Raw genomic sequence first — 25,910 nt, forward strand, 5'->3', positions numbered from 1 at the left:
TTACCCACCCCACATGTTTCATAAATACTTAGGAAACACCAGGGTTTGAGGGAAGTGGGAGTTCTTTTTAATGTTCTGGATGGCTGGCTCAGTTATACTCCAGGGACATCCTTCTTCAAGTGACTACTTTGATTTTCTTCATCCAAACACAGAATTCACTTAACAGGCTCGCACAAAACTACTTTGAACTCTTCTGTCACCACCTGGTCATTACCTCAGATTACCATGCCCCTGAACTGACATCACCCATCATAGGGAACTTTATTAACTGGCCTGCGTGGTGCAGTGAATCTGTTAAGATATGAGTTAAGCCTTTTTCAAGCATATATCAATATATTGTTACCCTTAATTCTGCAAGATGGGCTTCCACAACCCGGTGCTAGAGTTGAGAACTTCTAACAACAGAACCAAAAGCTGTTAATTTATTTAGATTTTAGGTTGACTTACTAGATAATAGGTGAAGTTTAACAGTTTCATGAGTAAATTTTATCAAGGTTAATACAGATGTTTTCAGTGTATTTTTACTTGATTTTTGTTTGGTCTTCACATTACACAAAGAATCTTACTGGATTTGATTGCATTGTACTGCCTTTTTAATTTGGCTTTTTTTTTTTTTAATATGTAATACTTGGAGTACAATGAAAATGAATTTGGATAAATTGAGGTTCTTTTATTCCAAGAACAGAAAAGTCTTTCCCTTGTTCTCTCTTTCGTTCTGTTAAGTTTCATACCACACTAACCACGTGCTCATGAAAATTGCTTAATCGGGAAGCTAGTGGAGAGGTCAGTCTCAGTAAAGCTATTTTCTTCATCTACATTGATAATCTTATGGAACAATCTTTTAGGCTTAAAATTCTTGTTAGAGTGCTACAAAGACACCATGTACAGAGATGTAAGACGACATGGGAGGAAGGTATATTTCCGCTTACGTTGCAGATTAAGAGTTAATATCTGTAAATCAAAGTTCTTACAGATTAGGGTGAATACCCCAGTAAAAAATAGTAGCTTAGACACACACTTACATGTGTATGGATGTTTAGAGAGAGAATAAAGACTAACCAGTGGTTATCCCTGGAGCAATGATAAAACAGAATTTCATTTTGTACTTTGTACATTTTTATATTGTTTAAATTTTATAAGCAGTATTTTGCTATTTTAGTCAGAAGACATAAAAGTAATAAAAATCGACTAAAGCAAATCAAAACTCTTGCTGAGGCTCTCAAACTCTTTATTTTCACAATTCTTGCCCTCGTGGCTGGTTCTCTAAAAGTCTTTTGTCTATTTATTTCTTGTTCAGTATTTAAACAAAAACAGTGTAGAGAAAAAGCAGTGTGGGAAAGCCTCATGTCTAGCCACTCATACTGAAATGGTGAAGACAGGAGATGTGAAATATGGGCTGGTATTTCAACGGTAAATTCCAAGTACTCTGCTAGTAATACCCCCTATTCGGGAACACTTTAAACATTGTATGGGAAAATGAATCTCATACTGTGACATGAATGCTTTAAGTGCTTTAAGTTTAAATACGTTTCAGAAGTCTTACCAAACTGATGTATTATTTTCTGTAGATTTCCAACACCTATCTAGAGAGCAATTGGCCTATACGGGTGAGTTATTTGTTATTTTGTTGGTGTTAACTTTATTTGGATAGTGTTTGCTGCAAGAGGCATTTTGGGAATTGAGCCTTTTTCAGTGGGTACGTTGATAATAATAAAATTTTAATACTTGATCCCTTGTACATTGTTAGCATACTAACATCTATGATTTGGTGAAATGTAACTTGTGTATAAATAATCAGATTTTTTGATCTAGCAGTTTACATTTAATTCACTTAGCAAACATTTACTAATAGTCTATTTGCCTGACACAACAATGCTAAACTCTTTATATTTAATATAAGTATATAGGTTCGCAAGGAAGAGTTCTTAATTTTTTTTTTTTAATTAGTTTTCAGCTATTGATAAGCTTGGACAGAATATTGCTGTGGTTGGCAAGTTTGGTTTTGCACATTACTCTTTACTCACCAAAAAATGGAAACTTTTTGGAAACATTACCCAGGTTAGTCTTTTTGAAATTAAAAACTGATTTCTCAGAGTATAAGAGAACTACCATATGCAATAACTCTAAAGTAAGCCACTATTTAGTTATTAAAAAATAATACCAAATATTAAAAAATGATAGTGGATTACATCTAAGGGTCAGTTCTGATGAAGTACTTGATATTTGAAAAGGATTTTATATTGAGATGGTTGGTTTGTTTTTAATTTGAGGATTTATTCTTCTATTCCATGTTGAGTTCATCAGATGTGGTCAAAATAAATTTCCACTGAATTTGAGATCATCTGCTTTGTGTGTGTGATGTGAAGATGTGGGTAGCATAGAAACATGTATAGTTGCATTTGCAAGAATCAAATAGGAAAAGACAAGGACTGACATGTAGTAGGTGCCTGCCGGGCACTTCAAGGGGCTCACTGACCTTCATGACTCAGGGCACTGTTACTACTGTTTTATAAAAGAGAAACTAGGATTCAGAGTCAAGCAGCTGATAAATGGTAAAGCCGGATTTTAAACCAAAGTCTGCTTAATAAGGGAATAATGATGCTACATGGTGTACCCAGTTATTTACAGAAATGTTTGTTTTTCCAAAATAGGATATGAATCATGATTAATAAAGGCCCAGAATAATACTTACTTGGGGGGATAGAGAATAGAGCAGAAGTAATTTGAGCTCTCATTGTTTGCTTAGGAATATTTTATAAGAGTATTACTTCTTGTAGTTTCTGGCAGCATATAAATAAAGGTAAATATGTTTTTTTTTTTTTTAATTATCTTTTAAGGAGCAAAATATGATTGTGACAGGTGGCTTAGCCTGGTGGAATGATTTTATTGTCCTGGCATGTTACAACATAAGTGACTGTCAAGAAGAGGTAAGGCTTTTTTTCTCTCAGAGATAACAGATTTTTATATTTTAAAGGTATTAAGCACTATCTAGTTTAGTATAAATATAGTTTTTGGAAAATGAACAAAGCATTTTATTTTTTTAATCAAGAATTTGGCTTTTTTTTTTTTTTTTAAACCTAAATGAGACTTTCATATCCGGTTACTACTTTAAAAAAAATTTTTTTTAAAGGGACAATCAGAACTTCAGAGATAACTTTTTCTAAGAATTTTAGCTGTTAGACATTCTCTGTGAGGTTTATAAATAATAATAAAAGTTCAAAGAAGAGAAGTTCCTAAGAATAGCTGCCCTTAGAGATTTATTAATTTATTGATTTGTATGTTTATGTTTTTAGAAAGTGCTGGTCTACTTTCATCAGGCCTGGATATGCAGGTCTTTAGAAGGAGTACCTCAAAATAGTACATTCCCAATTTTAATCGTTTCATCTTTTGGTTATTTGTAGAATGAGCCTACCCTTTGAAATTATGGGTAATGCTCAGATTAAAACTTCTGTTACTTGAAAAGAAGTCAGTAGATAAAAAACAGCGTGTCTAAAGTATTTAGCCGTCTGAGGTGTAGGTGTCTTCTTTTTATAGTTTTATTTCTTTATTCTTCAGCTCAGAGTCTACTTGCGAACATCAAACCTGGACAATGCCTTTGCTCACATCACCAAAGCACAAGCAGAAACATTACTGCTTAGTGTCTTCCGGGACGTGGTGATAGTGTTTAGAGCAGACTGTTCAATCTGCCTGTACAGTATTGAAAGAAAGTCTGATGGGTAAGTGGATAGCATGCGACAGGTCACTTTCTCCTTCTGTATATTGTGCTTCCTCTGTCGTTTTTATTTTCTTGAAAGTTTTATTTTATGTTTAGTTTCCTTTGTTTTAGAAGTGAAAAAGTAAATTTTGTATTTAGTGATGTTCATGTAGTTATTTTTTAGCTATCTAGGTAAATAGCTTGCACTACTTCTTCAGCTGCTCTTACTGGATTTGTTTGAAAAAAAAATGGATTGGGATGGGGTAACGCAGGTACTAGTTTTTTTCACAACCTTGAAAACAAGTGGTTACTAATTATCCTAATGTTCTGGACACTTGGGGAAATTTGAAGGTGGTCACTGGCCTAAGGCCTTGGGAAGTGTGTCCTTAGCAGACTCACTTGACTCCCCCTCAGCCAGGTGGCTGCAGTCTGGGGGGGAAGGGCTGACAGCCCCTGGTGCTGCTGCGGTGGGCTGCCTGCATCCTTCAGGGCGTCTGGCCGGCTTGCAGCATTTAGACCACACCTCCTGAGTTGTATTTTGCTCTTGCGGCATGTCTGTGTGTGTTTGCTTTTAATAGCTGTGAAGTGTGTATTTGCTGGAATAGCTTAGTGATTAAGAAATACTGTAAAGATTAGAAATTAAGGAACTTTCACTAGCCTCTTATAGAAGCCATATCCTTTCTCAACCAACTTTTCCTATTTTTTCCCTTCCTAGTTTCCTTTCCTAGTTTTTTTCTTCCCTTCTACATTGTATTCCTTTTCTTTCTCCCTTATTTCCATTTGTATTCTTCGGCTATGTCAACGTTACCAGTCTACTGCCTGAAGGGTACTTGAGGGGAGGGAATGATAGGTAGAAGGCATTTGGATCCTCCAAAAGCATGAACTCTAATACTATTAGTAGTGGAAAAGAAAGGAAAACAAACTTGTTAGCGTTGATGTTGGGGTTTGTGGGTATCTCTCTCTCTCTCTCTTTTTTTTTTTTTGCAGTCCAAATACTACTGCTGGTATTCAGGTTCTTCAAGAAGTGTCCATGTCACGCTACATTCCTCACCCTTTCCTGGTGGTATCTGTCACTCTCACTTCAGTGAGCACAGAGAATGGAATCACCCTGAAAATGCCACAGCAGGTACCATTCCGTCATCAGAGCTCTTTAGAGCTTCATCTCAGTTTTCAGCATTTTAACTTGGTACCGGGAACTGTTTATTTGTTCAGCAAATAAATATCAAGTGTCTAAAATGTGCTTTGCATATAGATGCTGGGGCAAACTAAACAAACTTGGTTTCTGCTCAGACAATAAAGAAGTAATTACATGCATAATTAATTATAATTGTGATGTGTGTACCAGAAAGTCATATAGGTCACTCCGAGAGTATAGAACGAAAACCTGGAATAGTCTATAAATAGAGATTTTTGTACCATTTAAGTTACAGCCTGAAGACAGGTGGTTACCTAAGTAAAGAGCGGAAATCTCAGATCAATGGGAACAGTAGTGCAAAGACCATCAGTAAGAGAGAGAAATGACACATTCAGGGAACTGGAAGAACTTCAGTCTGGGCTTTATCTCAAAGTCTAAAGTGTTTTAAGCTGGGTATTACTAGATATTGTGAGGGGGGGAAATGAACCAGAGTTGGACAAAACTGGATGTAGGGAGGGTAACTGGGAGGCCACTGTAATGATCTGAATGAAGGGTGTTAGTGACCTAAACTTGGCAGTGAAAAAGAAGAAGGAAAGAAGTAGAATACTGAATATAAAATAGAACTCCATGATTAGTCAACTATAAGGAAAGAAAATAATGCTGTAGTTTCTGGTTAAACCCACGAAGTTGAGTAACTTCCTATTCCAAGGCTCCTTGTGTTAACACAGATGGTTTCCAAATTTCGTGTCAGTGTGGAACCCGTTTTCAAAGGATAACTATGTAGACTTTATAACTCTGTAGATTTGTCATCTCTGTCTTCCCAATCTGTCTTTTACTTCCTGTTAAGGGACTTCCATTCATCTCCTTCAAAATCTAGATGCCATTTCCTCTGCAAACTATATTTCATGGTAGCCAGAGAGTCATAGATGATAAGGGAAAGTTCTGTTTTACAGAAGAATTGTAGCTAAAAGATGTGGAAGGAAGGTTAAAAATTACAGAATAACCATTTTGCAGCCCCTAAGAAAACTGATTCAGGTAGTGATCATGATTGGATGAAGCCATCAGATGAAAGGTTGGTGGGGAACTTCACAATGAGGAGATCAGGTGGCCATATCTAAGCCGTATTAATCAACATTAGCATTACTACAAGTAGGAGAACCAGGTGTCGTATGCTTCCTGGGGTGATGCATCCTAGAGTTCACATGAAGAATTACTGCCCAAAACAGTGAACCTGAATTAAATCAAGCTTCTAAAGTCAAGTATCATTCATAGGAAATTCAGGGGTAGAGGTTTAGTTTAACACCACCAGGAAGCAGAATGTAGAACATTCTGTAGGACTATAAGTCAATGATGTGGCAGTGGGGATGGGGAGAAAGTAAGGGGAGACTCTTCTAAATAATGTTTTAGAGCCATAACAACCAAATGCAGTGCTTAAGTTCATTTGTATCCTGATTCAAACTGGGTATAAAAAGACACTATTAAAGCAATTAGAGATGCTCAGTATGCACTGAGAGGTGACATTAAGGAATAATTGTAGATTTTATTAGATGTGTTACTGGCATCGTGATTATATAAGCAAATATCCGTGTACTTCAGAGTTGCATAGTATAGGGGTAAAACAGCATGATATCTTCCTTTAGAGGCGCCTGGCTTGCTCAGTTGGTGGAACAGGTGACTCTTGATCTCAGGGTTGTGAGTTCAAGCCCCACAATGGGTGTAGAGATTACTTAAAAAATAAAATCTTTAAGAAAAATAATAAATACTTCAGCAAAATAAATGAAAAAAAAGGATAGATGGAGCAAATGTGGCAAAATCTTGAATAATTGTGAATTTGGATGATGGAAATATGGGGGTTCATTGTACAATTCTCTATACGTTGAGGTTTTCTCTCTCACATTTGAAGTTTTCATATTAGGGAGAATAAAGGACTCCTTGTATATCCCAGATACAGAAGACAGTGGCACCAGTAGTACTGGATAGCCCATTTTAAGAGGGCCTTTCCAACAGATACATGAAAAATGTTCAACATCACTCGACATCAGGGAAGTGCAAATCAAAACTACAGTGAGATATCACCTCACACCTGTCAGAATGAGTAAAAAAAAAAACACAAGAAACAACAAGTTTTGGCAAAGATGTGGAGAAAAAGGAACCCTCTTGGAATGTTGGTGGGAATGCAAACTGGTGCAGCTACTGTGGAAAACAGGATGGAGGTTACTCAAACTTAAAAATAGAACACCCTATGATCCAGTAATCACATTACTGGATATTTACCCCCCAAAATACAAAAACCCTAATTCAGAGGGATACATATACCCTTACATTTATTGCAGCATTATTTACAATAGCCAAATTATGGAAGCAGCCCAAGTGTCTATTGATAGATGAATGGATAAAGATGATGTGGTATATATACACTATGGAATATTACTCAACTATAAAAAGGGCACCTGGATGGCTCAGTCAGTTAAGCTTCTGCCTTCAGCTCAGGTCATAATCCCGGGGTCCCAGGATCCAGTCCCGCGTCAGGCTCCCTGCTCAGCAGGAGTCGGCTTCTTCTCTGTCTGCCCCTCCCCACTCTCATGCTCACTCGCACTCCCTCTCTCAAATCAATAAAATCTTTAAAAATAAAAAGAGTGAAATCTTGTCATTTGCAATGACATGGATGAATCTAGAGAGCATAATGCTAAGTGAAGTAAGTCAGAGAAAGACAAATACCTTGTGATTTCACTCATGTGGAATTTAAGAAACAAATGAGCAAAGGAAAAAGACAAATCAAGAAACAGACTCTTAACTGTAGAGAACAACTGATGGTTTACCAGAGGGGAGGTGGGTAGGTGGGGGATAGGTGAAATACAGGATGGGGATTAAGGAATGCACTTGTGATGAGCACTGGTGTTGTATGGAAATGTCGAATCACTGTATTATACACCACCTGAAACTAACACAACACTGCATGTTAAGTATACTGGAATTTAAAAAGTTAAAAAAAGAGGGTCTGTCACAAAGAAGAGAGATCTAATGTGGGAAAGAGCAGATTAAGAAGTAAGTTGACTGTGAAGAGTGACAGTTTGACTTCTTCCTTGCCAATTTGGATGGCTTTTATTTCTTTTTGACGTCTGATTGCTTAGGCTAGGACTTCCATAATACTCAATGTAGAAAACCCGAAAAGACTCCACCAGAAAATTGCTAGAATGATACAGGAATTCAGCAAATTCAGGATATAAAATCATTGTAGAGAAATCTGCATTTCTCTACACCAAAAATGAAGCAGCATAAAGAGAATTCAAGGAATCAATCCCATTTACAATAGCACCCAAAATCATAAGATACCTAGGAATACCTAATCAAAGAGGTGAAAGATGTGTATGCTGAAAACTGTAGAACACTTATGTAAGAAAGTAAAAGACACAAAGGAATGGAAAAACATTCCACGCTCTTGGATTGGAAGAACAAATACTATTAAAACATCTATACTACCCAAAGCCATCTGCACATTCAGTGCAATCCCTATCAAATCAACACTAGCATTTTTCACAGAGCTGGAACGAACAGTTCCAAAATTTTTGTGGAACCAGAAAAGAGTCTGAATAGCCAAAGTAATGTTCAAAAAGAAAAGCAGGGCGCCTGGGTGGCTCAGTTGGTTAAGCGACTGCCTTTGGCTCGGGTCATGATCCTGGAGTCCCGGGATCGAGTCCCACATCAGGCTCCCTGCTTAGCAGGGAGTCTGCTTCTCCCTTTGACCCTCCCCCGTCTTGTGCTCTCTCTCTCTCTCTCATTCTCTCTCTCAAATAAATAAATGTTAAAAAAAAAAAAGCAAAGTGGGAGGCATCACAGTTCTGGACTTCAAGCTGTATTACAAAGCTGTCATCATTAAGAAGTGTGGTACTGGCATAAAAACAGACACATAGATCAATGGAACAGAACAGAAGACTCAGAAGTGGACCCTCAACTCTATGGTCAACTAATCTTCGAAAAAGCAGGGAAGAATATTCAATGGAAAAACGACAGTCTCTTCAACAAATAATGCTGGGAGAATTAGACAGCCACATGCAGAAGAATAAAACTGAACCACTTTCTCACACCATACACAAGAATAAGCGCAAAAATGAATGAAAGACCTAAATGTGAAACCATCAAAATCCTAGAGGAGAAAGCAGGCAGCAACTTCTTGCTAGACTCGTCTCTGGAGGCAAGGGAAACGAAAGCAAAAATGAACTATTGGGACCTCATTAAGATAAAAAGCTTCTGTACAGCGAAGGAAACAGTCAACAAACTGAAAGGCAACCTACAGAATGGGAGAAGATATTTGCAAATGACATATCGGATAAAGGGTTAGTATCCAAAATCTATGAAGAACTTATCCAACTCAATACCCGAAAAACAAATAATCCAGTTAAGAAATGGGCAGAAGATATAAGTAGACACTTCTCCGAAGAAGACATCCAGATGGCTAACGTGTCTACATGAAAAGATGCTCAACGTCACTCATCATCACGGAAATACAAATCAAAACTACAGTGAGATACCCCTCACACCAGTCAGAATGGCTAAAAGTAACAACACAGGATATAACAGATGTTGGCGACGATGCGGAGAAAGGGGAACCCTCTTACTCTGTTGGTGAGAATGCAAACTGGTGCAGCCACTCTGGAAAACAGTATGGAGGTTCCTCAAAAAGTTAAAAATAGATGTAGCAAATGCACTACTATGACCCAGTAATTGCCCTACTGGGTTTTTATCCAAAGGATACAAACATACAGATTCGAAGGAGCATGTGTACCCCAGTGTTTATAGCAGCATTATCAACAATAGCCAAAATGTGGAAAGAGCCCAAATGTCCATTGACTGACGAATGGATAAAGAAGAGGGTGTGTGTGTGTGTGTGTGTGTGTGTGTGTGTGTGTGTGTGTGTGAGATATGAAGTATTACTCGGCCATCAAAATAATGAAATCTTACCATTTGAAATGACATGGATAGAACTAGAGTTGTTATGCTAAGCAAAGTAAATCAGAGAAAGACAAATATGATTTCACTCATATGTGGAATTTAAGAAACAAAACAGATGAATACAGGGGAAGGGTAGGAAAAATAAAAACCGGGAGGCAAACCCCTCTTAAATATAGAGAACAAACTGGGGGTGGGTGGGGGTATGGGGAAATTGGGTGATGGACATTAAGGACGACACTTCTTATGAGCACTGGGTGTTATATGTAAGTGATGAATCCCTAAATTCTACTCCTTACCAATACTACACTGTACGTTAACTAGCTTGAATTTAAATTAAAAAAAAATAAGTTGAAATGTAATAGGAAGTAGATTGATTGCATCTTGCACAGAGGGAAGAAGCAAGGCAGGTCTTGATTTCATATTAGGGTGGAAATTGTTTATCAGTAAGATGGCCTCCTCATGAGACTGGGCTCCTTGTCTCTGAAACTCATAATAAGAGTCATCTACTAGGGATATGTTTAGGGTAAGAGAAGGCATATTTGATTCTTTCAAATTTAGCATTTTGGGGATACAGGTAGTCCCTGCTTTAATGTTAAGTTTCTGAAAACTCATTAAAATTGCTGGAAAGTGCCACTGCCCTCCCCTGTTCTTCATGCTGCAATAGTGGTGGAAAGTGTTGAATGCATGAATACAGCTGAAGGAAAGAGAAGTGGGTTTGTTTGTGTAGTAAGGTCACGTCAAATGTAGTGAATTTCACCATTTTCACCCTTCCCAGTAGTCAGTATGAGCATGAGTCCTACTGCGGTGACCTGCAGTAGCTACTCCGAAGGTCTTTGACAAGTGTTGTGGAGTCTCTGCGCCAGTCCGCTGGCTCTCTGTTCTGACTCTTGGTTTGCGTGTTCGTTTTTTCTCTGTCCTCTGCCATCCAGCTCTTAGAGTTGTGCGCACCGTTTCATTTCCATTTTTCCTTCTCCTACCTTGAAGTTATATGTTGCTTCTCATGTGTTGTGGGAAAGGTATTTTTATTATTTTTCTCTTTTTTGTAATTAACATGTTATTACACTTACGCCTACCGGGATATGGCCTAATGCCAAAATGAATGACAAAATCCACGAATCTTCTGGACCCTCTTGCCAGTTCTTATCCACAGTCCTGGTAGTGTCTGGAAGGCAGGACAAGAGGGCGTTCTGTGTAACTGTTTTGCAAATAGAGTATGTAGGGTGGCTGCTCTCTTCCTGACTGGACCCTAAATAATAACGGCAGCTTAAATTCAACCTGCCGGCAAGCCTCAGGCTGGGACACTATCCCACAGCTTCTGAATAATCATCCTTTCCTTCCTAAAATTCTTTCCTTCCTGGTTTATATGACACTCTGCTCTCCTGGTGCCGTACTTGCCTTCAGCCCTGCATACATTGCTTCAGAAAGCGCATCTGACTCCTTCAGTTTACCAGCCTCACTTTGATTCTGGTATGTTCATCTGTACTTCAGTCATTTCTCACAACATTTTTATTTGCAAGTCTTAAGATTCAAATTTAATGAGCAATGAAATGAAAATGCTTAGTTTTCCCTTCCTTAACTTCTGTTTGTAACTTCTACCAGTGGTAACCTCACCTTCTCTAGCACCCACCTAAGTGAAGTACCCTGAAATCATCTGCAGTCAGTTCTCTTTTCATGCCTTTCATGCCTAGGACATCAGTCGTTTTTTGTTTTGGTTTTTGTAAATCCAAATGCTCTTCTTCTTTACAAGTGGAAAAGGCTTTGTATCTGAGATTCGCTTTAGAACAATGCTTTTCAACTTTCAGCCAGGTGAGAGGGTTTAATGAGGAGTCATGTTAGGCTCTCTACTTGAGGATTTGATTGAAATTTTCCATGATGAAAGGACAGACTATTTCATTCATTCCTGAAGTCAACACCTGTGATGTCTGTCTCTCCTGAGTAAGCCATCCTGAATAACTCAGGATTTTTTTTTCATTTTTTTTTTATGTTATGTTAACCACCATACATTATATCATTAGTTTTTGATGTAGTGTTCCATGATTCATTGTTTGCATAAAACACCCAGTGCTCCATGCAGAATGTGTCCACTTTAATACACATCACCAGGATAACCCATCCTCCCACGCCCCTCCCCTCTAGAACCCTCAGGTGTTTTACAGAGTACATAGTCTCTCATGGTTCGTCTCCCCCTCCGATTTCCCCCCTTCATTCTTCCCCTCCTCCTATCTTCTATTTTTAAACATGTATTACTTGCTTCAGAGGTACAGATCTGTGATCAACAGTCTTGCACACTTCACAGCACTCATGATAGCACATACCCTCCCCAATGTCTTATCACCCAGCCACCCCATCCATACCAAACCCCCACCACTCCAGCAACCCTCAGTTTGTTTCCTGAGATTAAGAATTCTCATATCAGTGAGGTCATATGATACATGTCTTTCTCTGATTGACTTATTTCATTCAGCATAACACCCTCCAGTTCTATCCACGTCATTGCAAATGGCAAGATTTCATTCTTTTTGATGGCTGCATAATATTCCATCATATCTATATACCACCTCTTCTTTCTCCATTCATCTGTCGATGGACATCTTGGCTCTTTCCATAGTTTGGCTATTGTGGACACTGCTGCTATAAACATTGGGGTGCACATACCCCTTCGGATCCCTACATTTGTATCTCTGGGGTAAATACCCAGTAGTGCAATTGCTGGATTGTATGGTAGCTCTATTTTCAACTTTTTGAAGAACCTCCATACTGTTTTCCAGAGTGGCTGCCCCAGCTTGCATTCCCACCAACAGTGTAGGAGGGTTCCCCTTTCTCCGCATCCCCGCCAACATCTGTCATTTCCTGACTTAATTTTAGCCATTCTGACTGGAGTGAGGTCGTATCTCATTGAGGTTTTGATTTGGATTTCCCTGATGCTGAGCGATGTTGAGCACTTTTTCATGTGTCTGTTGGCCATTTGGATGTCTTGTTTGGAAAAATGTCTGTTCATGTCTTCTGCCCATTTCTTGATTGGATTATTTGTTCTTTGGGTGTTGAGTTTGATAAGTTCTTTATAGATTCTGGATACTAGCCCTTTATCTGATATGTCATTTGCAAATATCTTCTCCCATTCTGTCGGTTGTCTTTAGGTTTTGTTGACTGTTTCTTTTGCTGTGCAAAAGCTTTTTATCTTGATGGAGGTCCCAATAGTTCATTTTTGCCCTTGCTTCCCTTACTTCCCTTGCTTTTGGTGATGTTTCTAGGAAGAAGTTGCTGCGGCTGAGGTCGAAGAGGTTGCTGCCTATGTTCTCCTTTAGGATGTTGATGGACTCCTGTCTCACACTGAGGTCTTTCAACCATTTGGAGTCTATTTTTGTGTGTGGTGTAAGGAAATAGTCTAGTTCCATTCTTCTGCATGTGGCTGTCCTATTTTCCCAACACCATTTGTTGAAGAGACTGTCTTTTTTCCACTGGACATTTTTTCCTGCTTTGTCGAAGATTAGTTGACCATAGAGTTGAGGGTCCATTTCTGGGCTCTCGATTCTGTTCCATTGATCTATATGTCTGTTTTTATGCCAGTACCATACTGTCTTGATGATGACAGCTTTGTAATAGAGCTGGAAGTCCGGAATCGTGATGCCGCCAGCTTTGCTTTTCTTTTTCAGCATTCCTCTGGCTATTCGGGTTCCATACAAATTTTAGGATTATTTGTTCCATTTCTTTGAGAAAAGTGGATGGTATTTTGTTGGGGATTGCATCGAAAGTGTAGATTGCTCTAGGTAGCATTGACATCGTCTCAATATTTGTTCTTCCAATCCATGAGCATGGAACGTTTTTCCATTTCTTTGTGTCTTCCTCAGTTTCTTTCATGAGTATTTTATAGTTTTCTGAGTACAGATGCTTTGCCTCTTTGGTTAGATTTATTCCTAGGTATCTTATGGTTTTGGGTGCAATTGTAAACGGGATCGACTCCTTAATTTCTCTTTCTTCTGTCTTGTTGGTGTATAGGAATGCCACTGATTTCTGTGCATTGATTTCATATCCTACCACTTTACTGAATTCCTGTATGAGTTCTAGCAGTTTTGGGGTGGAGTCTTTTGGGTTTTCCACATACAGTATCATATCATCTGCAAAGAGAGTTTGACTTCTTCTTTGCCGATTCGGATCCCTTTTATATCTTTTTGTTGTCTGATGGCTGTGGCTAGGACTTCTACTACTATGTTGAATAGCAGTGGTGAGAGTGGACATCCCTGCCGTGTTCCTGACCTTAGGGGGAAAGCTCTCAGTTTTTCCCCATTGAGAATGATATTAGCTGTGGGTTTTCATAGATGGCTTTTATGATATTGAGGTATGTACCCTCTACTCCTATACTCTGAAGAGTTTTGATCAAGAAAGAATGCTGTACTTTGCCAGATGCTTTTTCTGCATCTATTGAGAAGCTCATATGGTTCTTGTTAATTTCTTTTATTAATGTATTGTGTCACATTGATTGATTTGCAGATGTTGAACCAACCTCGCAGCCCAGGGATAAATCCCACTTGGTCATGGTGAATAATCCTTTTAATGTACTGTTGGATCCTATTGGCTAGTATTTTGGTGAGAATTTTTGCATCTATGTTCATCAACGATATTGGTCTCTAATTCTCCTTTTTGATGGAGTCTTTGGGGGATCATGGGAATGGTGGCCTTATAAAACGAGTTTGGAAGTTTTCCTTCCATTTCAGTTTTTTGGAACACTTTCAGAAGAAGAGGTATTAATTCTTCTTTAAATGATTGGTAGAATTCCCCTGCAAAGCCATCTGGCCCTAGGCTTTTGTTTGTTGGGAGATTTTTGATGACTGCTTCAATATCCTTAGTGGTATAGGTCTGTTCAGGTATTCTATTTGTTCCTGGTTCAGTTTTGGTAGTTGATACATCTCTAGGAATGCATCCATTTCTTCCAGATTATCTAATTTGCTGGCATATAGTTGCTCATAATATGTTCTTATAATTGTTTCTATTTCCTTGGTGTTGGTTGTGATCTCTTTCAAATTCATGATTTTGTTAATTTGGGTCCTTTCTCTTTTCTTTTTGATAAGTCTGGCCAGGGTTTTATCAATCTTGTTAATTCTTTCAAAGAACCAGTTCCTTGTTTCGTTGATCTGTTCTACTGTTCTTTTGGTTTCTAGTTCATTGATTTCTGCTCTGATCTTTATTTATTTTGTCCTCTCCTGCTGGGTTTAGGCTTTATTTGCTGTTCTTTCTCCAGCTCCTTTAGGTGTAGGGTTAGGTTGTGTATTTGAGACCTTTCTTGTTTCTTGAGAAAGGCTTGTATTGCTATATACTGTCCTCTTAGGACTGCCTTTGCTGTATCCCAAAGATTTTGAACAGTTGTGTTTTCATTTTCATTGGTTTCCATGAATTTTTTAAATTCCTCTTTAATTTCCTGGTTGACCCATTCATCTTTTTGTAGGATGCTCTTTAGCTTCCATGTATTTGAGTTCTTTCTGACTTTCCTCTTGTAATTGAGTTCTAGTTTCAAAGCATTGTGGTCTGAAAATATGCAGGGAATGATCCCAATCTTTTGGTACCGGTTGAGACCTGATTTGTGAACCAGGATGTGATCTATTCTGGAGAATGTTCCATGGGCACTAGAGAAGAATGTGTATTCCGTTGCTTTGGGATGGAATGTTCTGAATATGTCTGTGAAGTCCATTTGGTCCAGTGTGTCATTTAAAGTCTTTATTTCCTTGTTGATCTTTTGCTGAGATGATCTGTCCATTTCAGTCAGGGGGGTGTTAAAGTCCCCCACTATTATTGTATTGTTGTTGATGTGTTTCTTTGCTTTTGTTATTAATTGCCTGATATAATTGGCTGCTCCCATGTTAGGGGCATAGATATTGACAATTGTTATATCTTCTTGTTGGATAGACCCTTTAAGTAAGATATAGTGTCCTTCCTCATCTCTTATTACAGTCTTTGGTTTAAAATCTAATTTGTCTCATATAAGGATTGCCACCCCAGCTTTCTTTTGGTGTCCATTAGCATGGTAAATGGTCTTCCACCCCCTCACTTTCAATGTGGGGGTGTCTTTGGGTCTAAAGTGAGTCTCTTGCAGACGGCATATCAGTGGCTCTTGTTTTTTAATCTAATCTGATAGCCTGTGTCCTTTGATTGGGGCATTTAGCCCATTTACATTCAGGGTAACTACTGAATGGTGTGAATTTAGTGCCATTGTTTTCCCTGTAAGGTGACTGTTACTGTACATTCTCTGTGTTCCTTTCTGGTCTTTGTTGCTTTTAGGCTGTCTCTTAAGCTTAGAGGATCCCTTTCAATATTTCTTGTAGAGATGGTCTTGTGTTTGCAAATTCCTTTAGTTTTTGTTTCTCCTGGAAGCTTTTTATCTCTCCTATTTTCAGTGACAGCCTAGCTGGATATACTATTGGCTGCATATTTTTCTCGTTTAGTGCTCTGAATATGTCATGCCAGTTCTCTCTGGCCTGCCAGGTCTCTGTGGATAGATCTGCTGCCAGTCTAATGTTTCTACCATTGTAGGTTATATATCTCTTCTCCCGAGCTGCTTTCAGGATTTTCTCTTTGTCTCTGAGACTCGTAAATTTTACTATTAGATGTCGGTGTGTTGACCTATTTTTATTGATTTTGAGAGGGGTTCTCTGTGCCTCCTGGATTTTGATGCCTGTTTCCTTCCCCACATTAGGGAAGTTCTCTGCTATAATTTGCTGCAATATACCTTCTGCCCCTCTCTTTCTTCTTCTTCTGGGATCCCAATTATACTAATGTTGTTTCCTTTATGGTATCGCTTATCTCTCGAATTCTGCCCTCGTGATCCTGTAGTTGTTTCTCTCTCTTTTCTCAGCTTCTGTATTTTCCATCATTTGGTCTTCTATATCGCTAATTCTCTCTTCTGCCTCATCCTAGCAGTTAGAGCCCCCATTTTTTATTGCACCTCATTAATAGCCTGTTTGATTTTGACTTGGTTAGATTTTAGTTCTTTTATTTCTCCGGAAAGGGTTTCTCTAATAACTTCCATGCTTTTTTCAAGCCCAGCTCTAGTATCTTTCATTCTGAACTCTAGTTCCGACATCGTACTAATGTCCGTATTGAGTAGGTCCCTGGCAGTCGGTACTGCCTCTCGTTCTTTTTGTTGAGGTGATTTTTTTCCGTCTTGTCATGTTGTCCAGAGGAGAATAGATGAATGAGAGAACAAAATGCTAACAGGTTAACAACGTCCCCAGCAAATATACTCTAAACAAATCAGAAAAGACCCTAACCGGGGGAAAAGAAAGGGAAAGAAAGAAAAAAGAAAAAAAAAAAAAGAACAAAAAGAACAAAACAAAAAAACAGAATATGATCGAATATGACCAGGATGGTGCATAGATCAGTGCCATACACTAGATTTTGGGCGTATTTTGGTCTGTTAGAAGAGAGTGCCTCCCAAAATTTAATGAAAGCAAAACTTATAAATGTACAAAAATAAGGGTTAATACGATGAGGGGATGGAATATGGCTGTAAAGATGAAAAGTATAAAAGATTTTATAAAATAAATTGATAAGATGGTTTAAAAAAGAAAGAGGATTTAAAAAAAAAAAAAGAATGTGATCAGGCAGGAGACTCGAACAAAGCCATACACTAGAGATTTATGGTATATTTTGAACTGTTAGATGAACCTGTATTTGAAAATTTTGAAGAGAGAACAACTTACCTATATATATACCAAAACTAAGGGTAACTACTATGAAGGGATAGAATATGACTCTAAAAATGAAAAATAAAAAAATTTTTTTAAAAAGGGATTGATAAAGGGAATAAGAAAAATTCAGAAAAAAAAAAGAATTAACTTTGAAAAACTAAAGAATCATGGTTAAAAAAAAGCCACGAATTCTATGTGCAGTATTCCCCTAGCGCTGGAGGGCTCCTTTTCTCATTGATCGGTAAACTTGGTCTTGGCTTGCGGTTCTTGCTGATATTCTCGGGGAGGGGTCTGTTGCCCTGGTTCCCAAATGTCTGCGGAGGCAGAATTGCCCCACCCTTGCCTGTCTCGGCTAAGTAATCTGCTGGGGTTTGCTCTTGGGAGCGTTGTTCCCTGTAAGCTCTCAGTAGAGCTTTGGAGGACGAGAGTGAAAATGGCGGCCTCCCAATCTCCGCCTCAGAGGAGCTGAGAACTCGGGGCCCCGCTCCTCAGTGAGCCCCCAGAGAAAAGCAGTCAATTACTCCCGTCTCCCTGGTCTCTGGCCACACTCCGTGCTCACCCAGCCTCTGGCGCAGGATTCCATGTGGAGTCTCCAAACCCAGCAGATCGCTGCGGTGCGCTCCCACACTGCTCCTCCCAGGGGAGGAAGGGGAGTCTCCCTGGATCTGCTGCTAGTTGGTTCCCTGCTGGAGGAGCAGTGGTCCGACTGTGCCGTGGATCATGGTTTATGGCAACCCCGAGCTGAGAGCCCGCGCCTCGGCTCCGTCTCTGCAGCCGGCTTCCCTGCTCCGATCCCTGGGAGCTGTGCCGCACTCAGGCACCCCTGGTCTTTCTGTGACCCCGAGGGTCCTGAGACCACACTGTCCCACGAGGGTTTTGCCCCTCTGTTTAGCTCCTGGAGCGACGTCCCTCAGCGGAGCCGACTTCTAAAAGTTCCGATTTTGTGCTCCGCGGCTCTAGCACTTGCCAGAGGCGGTGGATGGAGGCCCCCTCCCCCGCCGTCTATCCTCCTGAATATTACCACCGATTCACTTCTCTGCACGTCCTACCTTCCAGAAAGTGGTCACTTTTCTGTTCAGAGAGTTGTTGCTACTCTCTTCAATCTCCTGTTGAGTTCGTAGGTGTTCAGAATGGTTTGATCCCTATCCAGCTGAATTCCTGAGACCAGACGAAATCCAGGTCTCCTACTCCTCTGCCATCTTGCTCCGCCCCAACTCAGGATTTTTAATAACTCCCTTATTCAAGAATCATAAGAGTGGCTTATTTCCTTTTTTTTTTTTAACTTGGCTTTCAAGCCTTCCTATTATCATCCAGCGTTTTTCTCATGATATTCCTAATCTAGTTAGATTTTTCTCACTTTCCCAAAAAAGATGTTCCATCTCTGTGTCATGTACAGTGGTGTTCTTCAACTGGGGCGCCAACCGTTGCCTTGCCTCCCGTGTGTCGGCCTCATCCTTTGAGGCCCATCTCACCCTATGTAAGCCTTCTCTCGCTATGTCAGGTGGGTCACTGAAGTGAGCTCTCATTTCTGTGAACTTCTGAAGCTCTCCTAGATTTATCAGGGTCATTCAGCTCTGCCCCCAATCTTAAGTGCACTTGTCGTGTTCCTCAGTTGCATTGTGGTAAAGCTTGTTGCACCCCAGCCAGAAAGCAGCTTGTACTCCACATCACCTTACAGAACCGCTGTACGTGGTATCCACTCAGTAAACGGTGGTGGTGGTTTCACCTGTGAACCATATAGAGTTGGGGGGAAATGCTGAAAACATATATATTAGCTTGAATCCAATTTTTCTTTCAGGCTCGTGACGCAGAGAGCATTATGCTAAATCTTGCAGGACAGCTCATCATGATGCAGAGGGACAGATCAGGCCCTCAGATCCGGGAGAAGGACAGTAACCCTAACCAAAGGAAACTTGTGAGTAAAATGCAAATCACGAATCACGTAGAATGTTAGAGGTGAAGGAATAAAAGAATTTAAGAGGAGAGTATCGTCTTGTGACTTGGAAACCAGGAAAGTATATAATATTAGTCTTTAAGCCTCCAGGTTTAAGACTATTTTTGAAGGGTGAATAAGAAACCCTGAAACAATAATAAATTGTTCCCTACTCTAGATGTTATTGCCTAGGCATTATTATTTGCTAATTCTAATGGGAAAGTAAGATAAATTGGTGAAGTTTGTGGGGTTTTTTTGGTTTTGTTTTGTCTCATTTTTAGATTTAAATACACATATTTTGAAAGGCAGGGTACTGTTCTTGACTCTAATTCTAAATAGTCTCCTAATTTTCCCAGAACAAGTTGTGCTATCATTTATTAGTGCCAGGCAACTTCAGAATGTACAAATTTAATAGGGAAAAAATGGATTCTTGTCTTTGCTTCTCCAGCTGCCATTCTGTCCTCCTGTTGTCCTCGCCCAGTCTGTTGAGAATGTCTGGACTACGTGTCGAGCAAATAAACAAAAGCGTCACCTTCTGGAGGCCCTCTGGCTGAGCTGCGGAGGGGCAGGGATGAAAGTGTGGCTCCCTCTCTTCCCCAGGGACCACCGCAAGCCCCATTCCTTCTTGTCCCAGCGGATCATGCTGCCTTTTCACATCAATATCTACCCCCTGGCTGTTCTCTTTGAAGACGCATTAGTCCTCGGTGCTGTCAATGACACTTTGCTCTATGATTCCTTGTATGCGCGGAGCAGTGCTAGGGAGCAGCTGGAGGTGCTCTTCCCTTACTGTGTTGTGGAGAGAACCTCTCAGATCTACCTCCATCACATTCTGCGGCAGCTGCTGGTCAGGAACCTTGGGGAGCAGGCCCTGCTCTTAGCCCAGTCCTGTGCCGCTTTACCTTACTTCCCTCATGTGCTGGAGCTCATGCTCCACGAAGTGCTGGAAGAAGAAGCTACCTCACGGGAACCCATTCCCGACCCTCTGCTTCCCACTGTGGCCAAGTTTATCACCGAATTCCCCCTCTTCCTGCAGACGGTTGTTCATTGTGCTAGGAAGACTGAATATGCCCTGTGGAATTATCTTTTTGCAGCTGTTGGAAACCCCAAGGACTTGTTTGAGGAATGCCTGATGGCTCAGGATTTGGACACAGCTGCCTCTTACCTTATTATCTTACAGGTAACAATTCTCTTCTTAAAAGTACAAGGATTAATGAGCTTAAATAGGGGGGAGGGAAGAAATGTCTCGTGTTGACACTGTGATGATGTTCAAAGGATTCATGCAGTCTGGTTTTCTATTCTACGTAGTATATAATACATAGAATAACATTCACATATTACATAGGAAATGTAATAGTAATTATTTTGAACATTAGTGAGTTTAAGCTAGTATTAGCTAATTTGAGCTACCTGTCCAAGCCTCTCCAGTAATAGATTCATTTCCTTCTAGTGTGGAATCGCCGAGGGGACTCTGGTTAAAGCTTGGGTCCTCCTAGCAGAGCACCTTCTGTTAGGCTCCCCATAGCAAGCTGAGGAAACGCAGGCCTGCCACAGTAATTACCCTTATAGCACACGGTTCTTCTCAAAATAATGGGTTCTTTGAGACTCCTGAAAATCTGTGTCATTATATATTTGACAAAAGGGCTTGATAGTTGCTGTTCTTACCAGTCTGATACAGACTTGACAGGCTGCACTTAGCGGTGCTTTCAAATTATTGTAAAGTTGTTTTCATTGATATAAGAAGCTAACCATAAACTTGGTTTAAACTCTGCCTGAAGCACATTTCTCGTCCACTTACTTGCTTCATGACAACTGATTGAAGCCAGAGGAAATAGTCCAGCAGAGGCGGGATGGCCCCGAAAGTCTGTGATTCCCTGGCTCATCTAAAAAAGCCACAGAATGATAAAAATAGAAACAAAATAAATGCAGCTGTGTTTTGTCTTAGGTCACCCCCTTGACTTCCAGGGATCTGCCAAGCAATGGGATTGGACACTTTCTCTGTATCAGAATTTCAGCGTTGCTGTGGATTGTCAGATAATTACAGTTAAACTTGCCTATGAGATGCCTTTCCCCGAAGGCCAAGGCAGGCGGTCTGGTGAAGTTTTTGAAAGAATTTGTGAGGACGCTCTTTGTGTAGCATTCCTACCTACTGTTGCCCAGAGCTAAGAGTACTTTTGTCACAGCCTCAAAAACTGTCACAAGGGGGAGACCTGAGCTTTTGGGAGTCAGGCAAATCTAGATTTGTGTTCTTGCTTTTTTGCTGGTCTTCAGCAAGTTACTGAACTCAGTTTCCTCATCTGTAAAATAGGAATGGCATAACCACTTTGTAGAGTTGCTAGGAACCAGGAAAGACAGAATGTGGGTCAGGTTTATGTAAGGTATCCGACTTTTTTAGAAAGTTTAGAAAATCCTAATTTATAGTACACCAGCAGAGTGTTTGCCTTGCTTTTCCTTGCATGATACTTTCTATTGCTCCTTTTATTCTTACTATTAAATATTCCCCTAGAGAGGTATAGCTGCATTCCTTCTCTGGTATAGAAATCATAGAGATAAAGAATTGCTCATACTTCCCAAATCATTTGCTGTATAAAAGGAATGCTTGTCTTTGGTTATTTCTGTAGAATATGGAAGTCCCAGCAGTAAGTAGGCAGCATGCCACCCTTCTGTTCAACACAGCCCTGGAACAAGGCAAATGGGACCTATGTCGACACATGATTCGATTTCTTAAAGCCATTGGCTCTGGAGAATCTGAGACCCCTCCATCCACACCTACTGCTCAGGTTGGTTGCAAAATCGCACAGCCTCTCTAGGCCATACACCTACACGGCATCTTTCTCTAACGGTACCGCACATCATGTGTAATCTTAGGAACCCAGTTCAAGTGGTGGATTTGAGTTCTTCAGGAATCGAAGCATCAGTTTATCCCAGTCAGCTGAAAATGTTCCTGCTAGTAAATTCAGCTTACAGAAAACACTGAGTATGCCATCTGGTCCTTCTGGAAAAAGGTAAAAGAATAACGAGCCATTATTGCTTTTAGGGCCTCCTGTGACACACAATGCATTTCAGGGCATTTGTAAAATTGGATCTTGTAAAAACCACCGTTTGATCAAATGCAATTCCTTTCTTCGTTTCTGAAAGGCTTGAAGATCACACAAAATGCTTCCCTTTTTTTCCTCCGAAGTTCACTTTGTTACTCTTTGTACAATTTCTGTCCCTTGTCCCAGAGTAGGGCTTGTGTACCCATTCTGAAGGTAGCTCACTTCACATTACCCTGATAATAGAGGACCAGAATAAAAAGGAAGATAATTAATTCTGCACATAATCCAAAAGCCTTCCTATAGTCCATAGTTCTACCTTTCTTTCCAACTCTACCTCATGACAAAAAAAGTTCAGTCCCCATGTACTTGACTCTCTAGTGACTCTTGACTGGAGAAGTCATTAAACAGGGAGAGCCAAGAGGAAGTGCATCCTGAAGACACAAACCTACATCACCCATAGATGGGTTATTGTCTCCTGAGAGGTTACTGTGAACTCATGCTGAACATTATAAAAAAGAATTTCCTCTGGTTTGTGAGGTCCTTGTGTTCCTTCCTCCATTGTTACATGTTCTGAGCTCTTTTCTCTCCCCTAATCCTTTCTTTTATATTCTGTTTTCGTTGTTACTACAGTGCCTGACACATAATGAGAACTTACTGAACATTTTCTATCATGACATTTACTACCTTTTCTTATCACAATCATTTATACTGCCCTTACTCCCAGTACCTGCACACACAGCCGTGGGCTGGACACAAGTAAAAGGTAGCCACAGCGTACTACAGACAGCTGCTCGGCTGTGCCTTTGCAGAACGTGATTACTGGCTAATCCATATGAAGTGTTCAGTATGTGCCAGGCACGGTTTGAAGCATTTACATGTGTACGTCTTTTCATCCTTACAATTTATAAGGGTCGGCACTGTTGTTAACCACATTGTGTGGGTGAAGAAACAGAGGCCCAGAAAGTAAGCTTGGTTATGTTCACTCAAGTAGTGAGTGGGCAGAGCCAAGATCTGAGTCCAGACAGTCGTCCAGGACTGCCTCTCACGGAAGGCACCACATGGCCCAGTTACCAAACCAGTCAGCCCACGTCAGCCCAGATGAGTAAGGGAGGATAGACTGCGTGTCGTCACGTTGTAAGTTTTTAAGCATCCGTCATATGTTTATGTGTCTGCTTATCCCCCATTCCCGTGCACAGACTTCATTTTGCTTTGTCTGTCTCTTCTCAGTTTCTTTGATCTGATCTCCTCACCTCTTTTCATTGGGCTCTTCAAATACAGCATTATTCGCTCCCTTTCTTCCCTTCAGCCAGTCACCAACCACCCTCCTCCTCGGTTTGGTTTTGTCCATCTCCTTTTTCCCTCTTCCATATTTCCATTCTGCAAATATGTTTTAAGAGCCTGCCGTGTTCCGGGTGTTGTTGAGCTCGTGGTATCCCGCGGAGGAAAGCCCTGATCGTTTGTCTTCAGTCAGAGCTTGATCTTGGATCTCTCACCTCGTTCCCAGCGTTGTCAGTACTGCTGCATACAATGACGTGAGGTCGTCCAGGAACAGTTTCTCTGCAGCTTTCTTGTGTTCCTCCTTACAGATGGAGCAAAGACAGTGACTGTGCTGAGAACATGTACATTGACATGATGCTCTGGAGACACGCTCGGCGTCTCTTGGAAGAAGTTCGGCTAAAGGACCTTGGCTGCTTTGCAGCCCAGTTGGGCTTTGAACTAATCAGCTGGCTGTGCAGGGAGCGCACTCGGGCTGCACGGGTGGACAACTTCGTGCTGGCCCTGAAGAGACTCCACAAAGATTTCCTTTGGCCGCTTCCCATCATCCCAGCCTCTTCTCTCAGTTCTCCTTTCAGGAATGGAAAATACCGAACAGGTAATGTAGGCTCATGTCATTCCATCTCAGATTATTATCATTATTGGGCCGTCTTCTAATCTAGGAGAAGACAAAGTGAAACTATTTTGGTGAAAGAGAAAAGATAAAGATTTTTAGTTCAGGTCTTTCACAGAAGACTGTTCTAATTACTATTACTCAGGAATGTCCAAACAAAAACCTTTTATTGTGGCATTTGGAACTTCATCTCAAGAACCAAGGGAAAGCACTTAAAAGATGAACAGAATAAATTCTGTTTAGTGCTAATGAGACATGATGATGTAAGTTGACTGTTAGATGGCATTACATAGTCTTGCTTCACTGGTTCATGGGTGGACGGTGTGGTGTAATTGGCTTTGAACTTTCAGTGTTTGGGAGTAGCAGGGAGAGAAGCTGAAATAACCGAGTTGGGAATGGTGGTGCATGCATCTTTTGAATTCCCACTTTCTTGTTTTGGGGCCTGCCTTGCAGTAGGAGAGCAGCTGTTAAAGTCCCAGTCAGCGGACCCGTTTTTAAACCTTGAGATAGACGCGGGTGTCCCTCATGTACAACGAAGTCAGAGCTGGCTCGGCAACATTGGCCCCACCCATCATGAGATCGACACAGCCTCGTCCCACGGACCGCAAATGCAAGACGCCTTTCTGTCACCTTTATCTAATAAAGGTAAATGTCATTTTAAATCCTCGGTTCTCAGTTCCTTTGGAAGGTTTCTGTGCCCTAGCACTTCAGAGATAGAGCTTCACTCTTTGCAGATATATCCTAGAGGATTAGTCATTAGAATTCGCTAGAGGGGTGGATAGTTTCTAGAACAAGGCCACACTGGCCTGAGCTATACTTTGCCATATTTATTTTAGATGAACGAAATAGGTAAAATCTCATTACTGACCAGCGCCAACAGATGAAACTGTGTGCTTGATTTTAACGATACAGAAACACTAACTTTGAACTTCAAGTAAGCAAAATGTTATCTCCGTGTGAAGAATACCATTCTTCTCATAAGTAGACATGGACCATAAAATATTGTACTCCATTGTCTTCTGTTTTTTATATTACTGATAAAAATTTGTAGAAACGTTTTCTCTTGCAAGTTCCTGTGTAATATCCTTCATTTTGCCTCTTAGTCTTCAAAGCCTCGTTTACCCTCTGACCCTTTTCCAAAAAGTGCGTACCACCCTCTGCTCTCACAATATTAGTGCGGCTACAGACTGAAGCAGCTTCAGAGCGGTGCGCGTTGCTGAGGCGCGGACAGTCCCGGGGGTGTAAGTAGCACGTAGGCTGACTTTCCTCATGGCCAGGGACTTGCTCGGTGTTTGATTTTCAGTTTGTCATCACCATTTCTTGAGATTCTGCCACGTGGAGAAGCTTACAGCTTCCATTACTGTTGTTCAAATTGTAGAAGATACATGTAGTCTGTACCCCCTCAACCAGTTTTAAGTGTACGGTTCAGTAGGGCCGAGTCTATTCACACTGTTGTGCAGCCAGCCTCCAGAACTCTGTCTTGCCAAGTGAAGATTCTCTACCGTCACATAGCACTCCCCGCTGCCCCGTCCCCGGTACTGGCAGCCGCCACTCTGTTTTCTGTCTCTGTGAACTTGACTACTTCAGATACCTCAT

The 25,910-nt window shown here is 40.5% G+C and overlaps 1 protein-coding gene across 4 annotated transcripts in view; it reads left to right on the plus strand.

Annotated features, from left to right (window-relative positions):
- Positions 1-25,910, plus strand: part of RIC1 (RIC1 homolog, RAB6A GEF complex partner 1) — a 168,277-nt gene that overhangs the window by 136,774 nt on the left and 5,593 nt on the right. For 3 of the 4 annotated variants that reach the window (XM_027615551.2, XM_027615550.2, XM_027615553.2), the window contains 11 exons: positions 1,569-1,607; positions 1,948-2,058; positions 2,838-2,927; positions 3,556-3,716; positions 4,682-4,820; positions 19,257-19,373; positions 19,840-20,568; positions 22,010-22,168; positions 22,257-22,393; positions 24,013-24,299; positions 24,768-24,959. In XM_027615551.2, coding sequence (XP_027471352.2) covers positions 1,569-1,607; positions 1,948-2,058; positions 2,838-2,927; positions 3,556-3,716; positions 4,682-4,820; positions 19,257-19,373; positions 19,840-20,568; positions 22,010-22,168; positions 22,257-22,393; positions 24,013-24,299; positions 24,768-24,959 — 2,161 coding nt within the window. The remainder of the gene's footprint in view (positions 1-1,568; positions 1,608-1,947; positions 2,059-2,837; positions 2,928-3,555; positions 3,717-4,681; positions 4,821-19,256; positions 19,374-19,839; positions 20,569-22,009; positions 22,169-22,256; positions 22,394-24,012; positions 24,300-24,767; positions 24,960-25,910) is intronic. The other variant, XM_027615552.2, reaches the window with a different exon arrangement.

Source organism: Zalophus californianus, chromosome 13 (genome assembly GCF_009762305.2).
Source record: "Zalophus californianus isolate mZalCal1 chromosome 13, mZalCal1.pri.v2, whole genome shotgun sequence".
In the NCBI taxonomy this organism is placed as follows: domain Eukaryota; kingdom Metazoa; phylum Chordata; class Mammalia; order Carnivora; family Otariidae; genus Zalophus; species Zalophus californianus.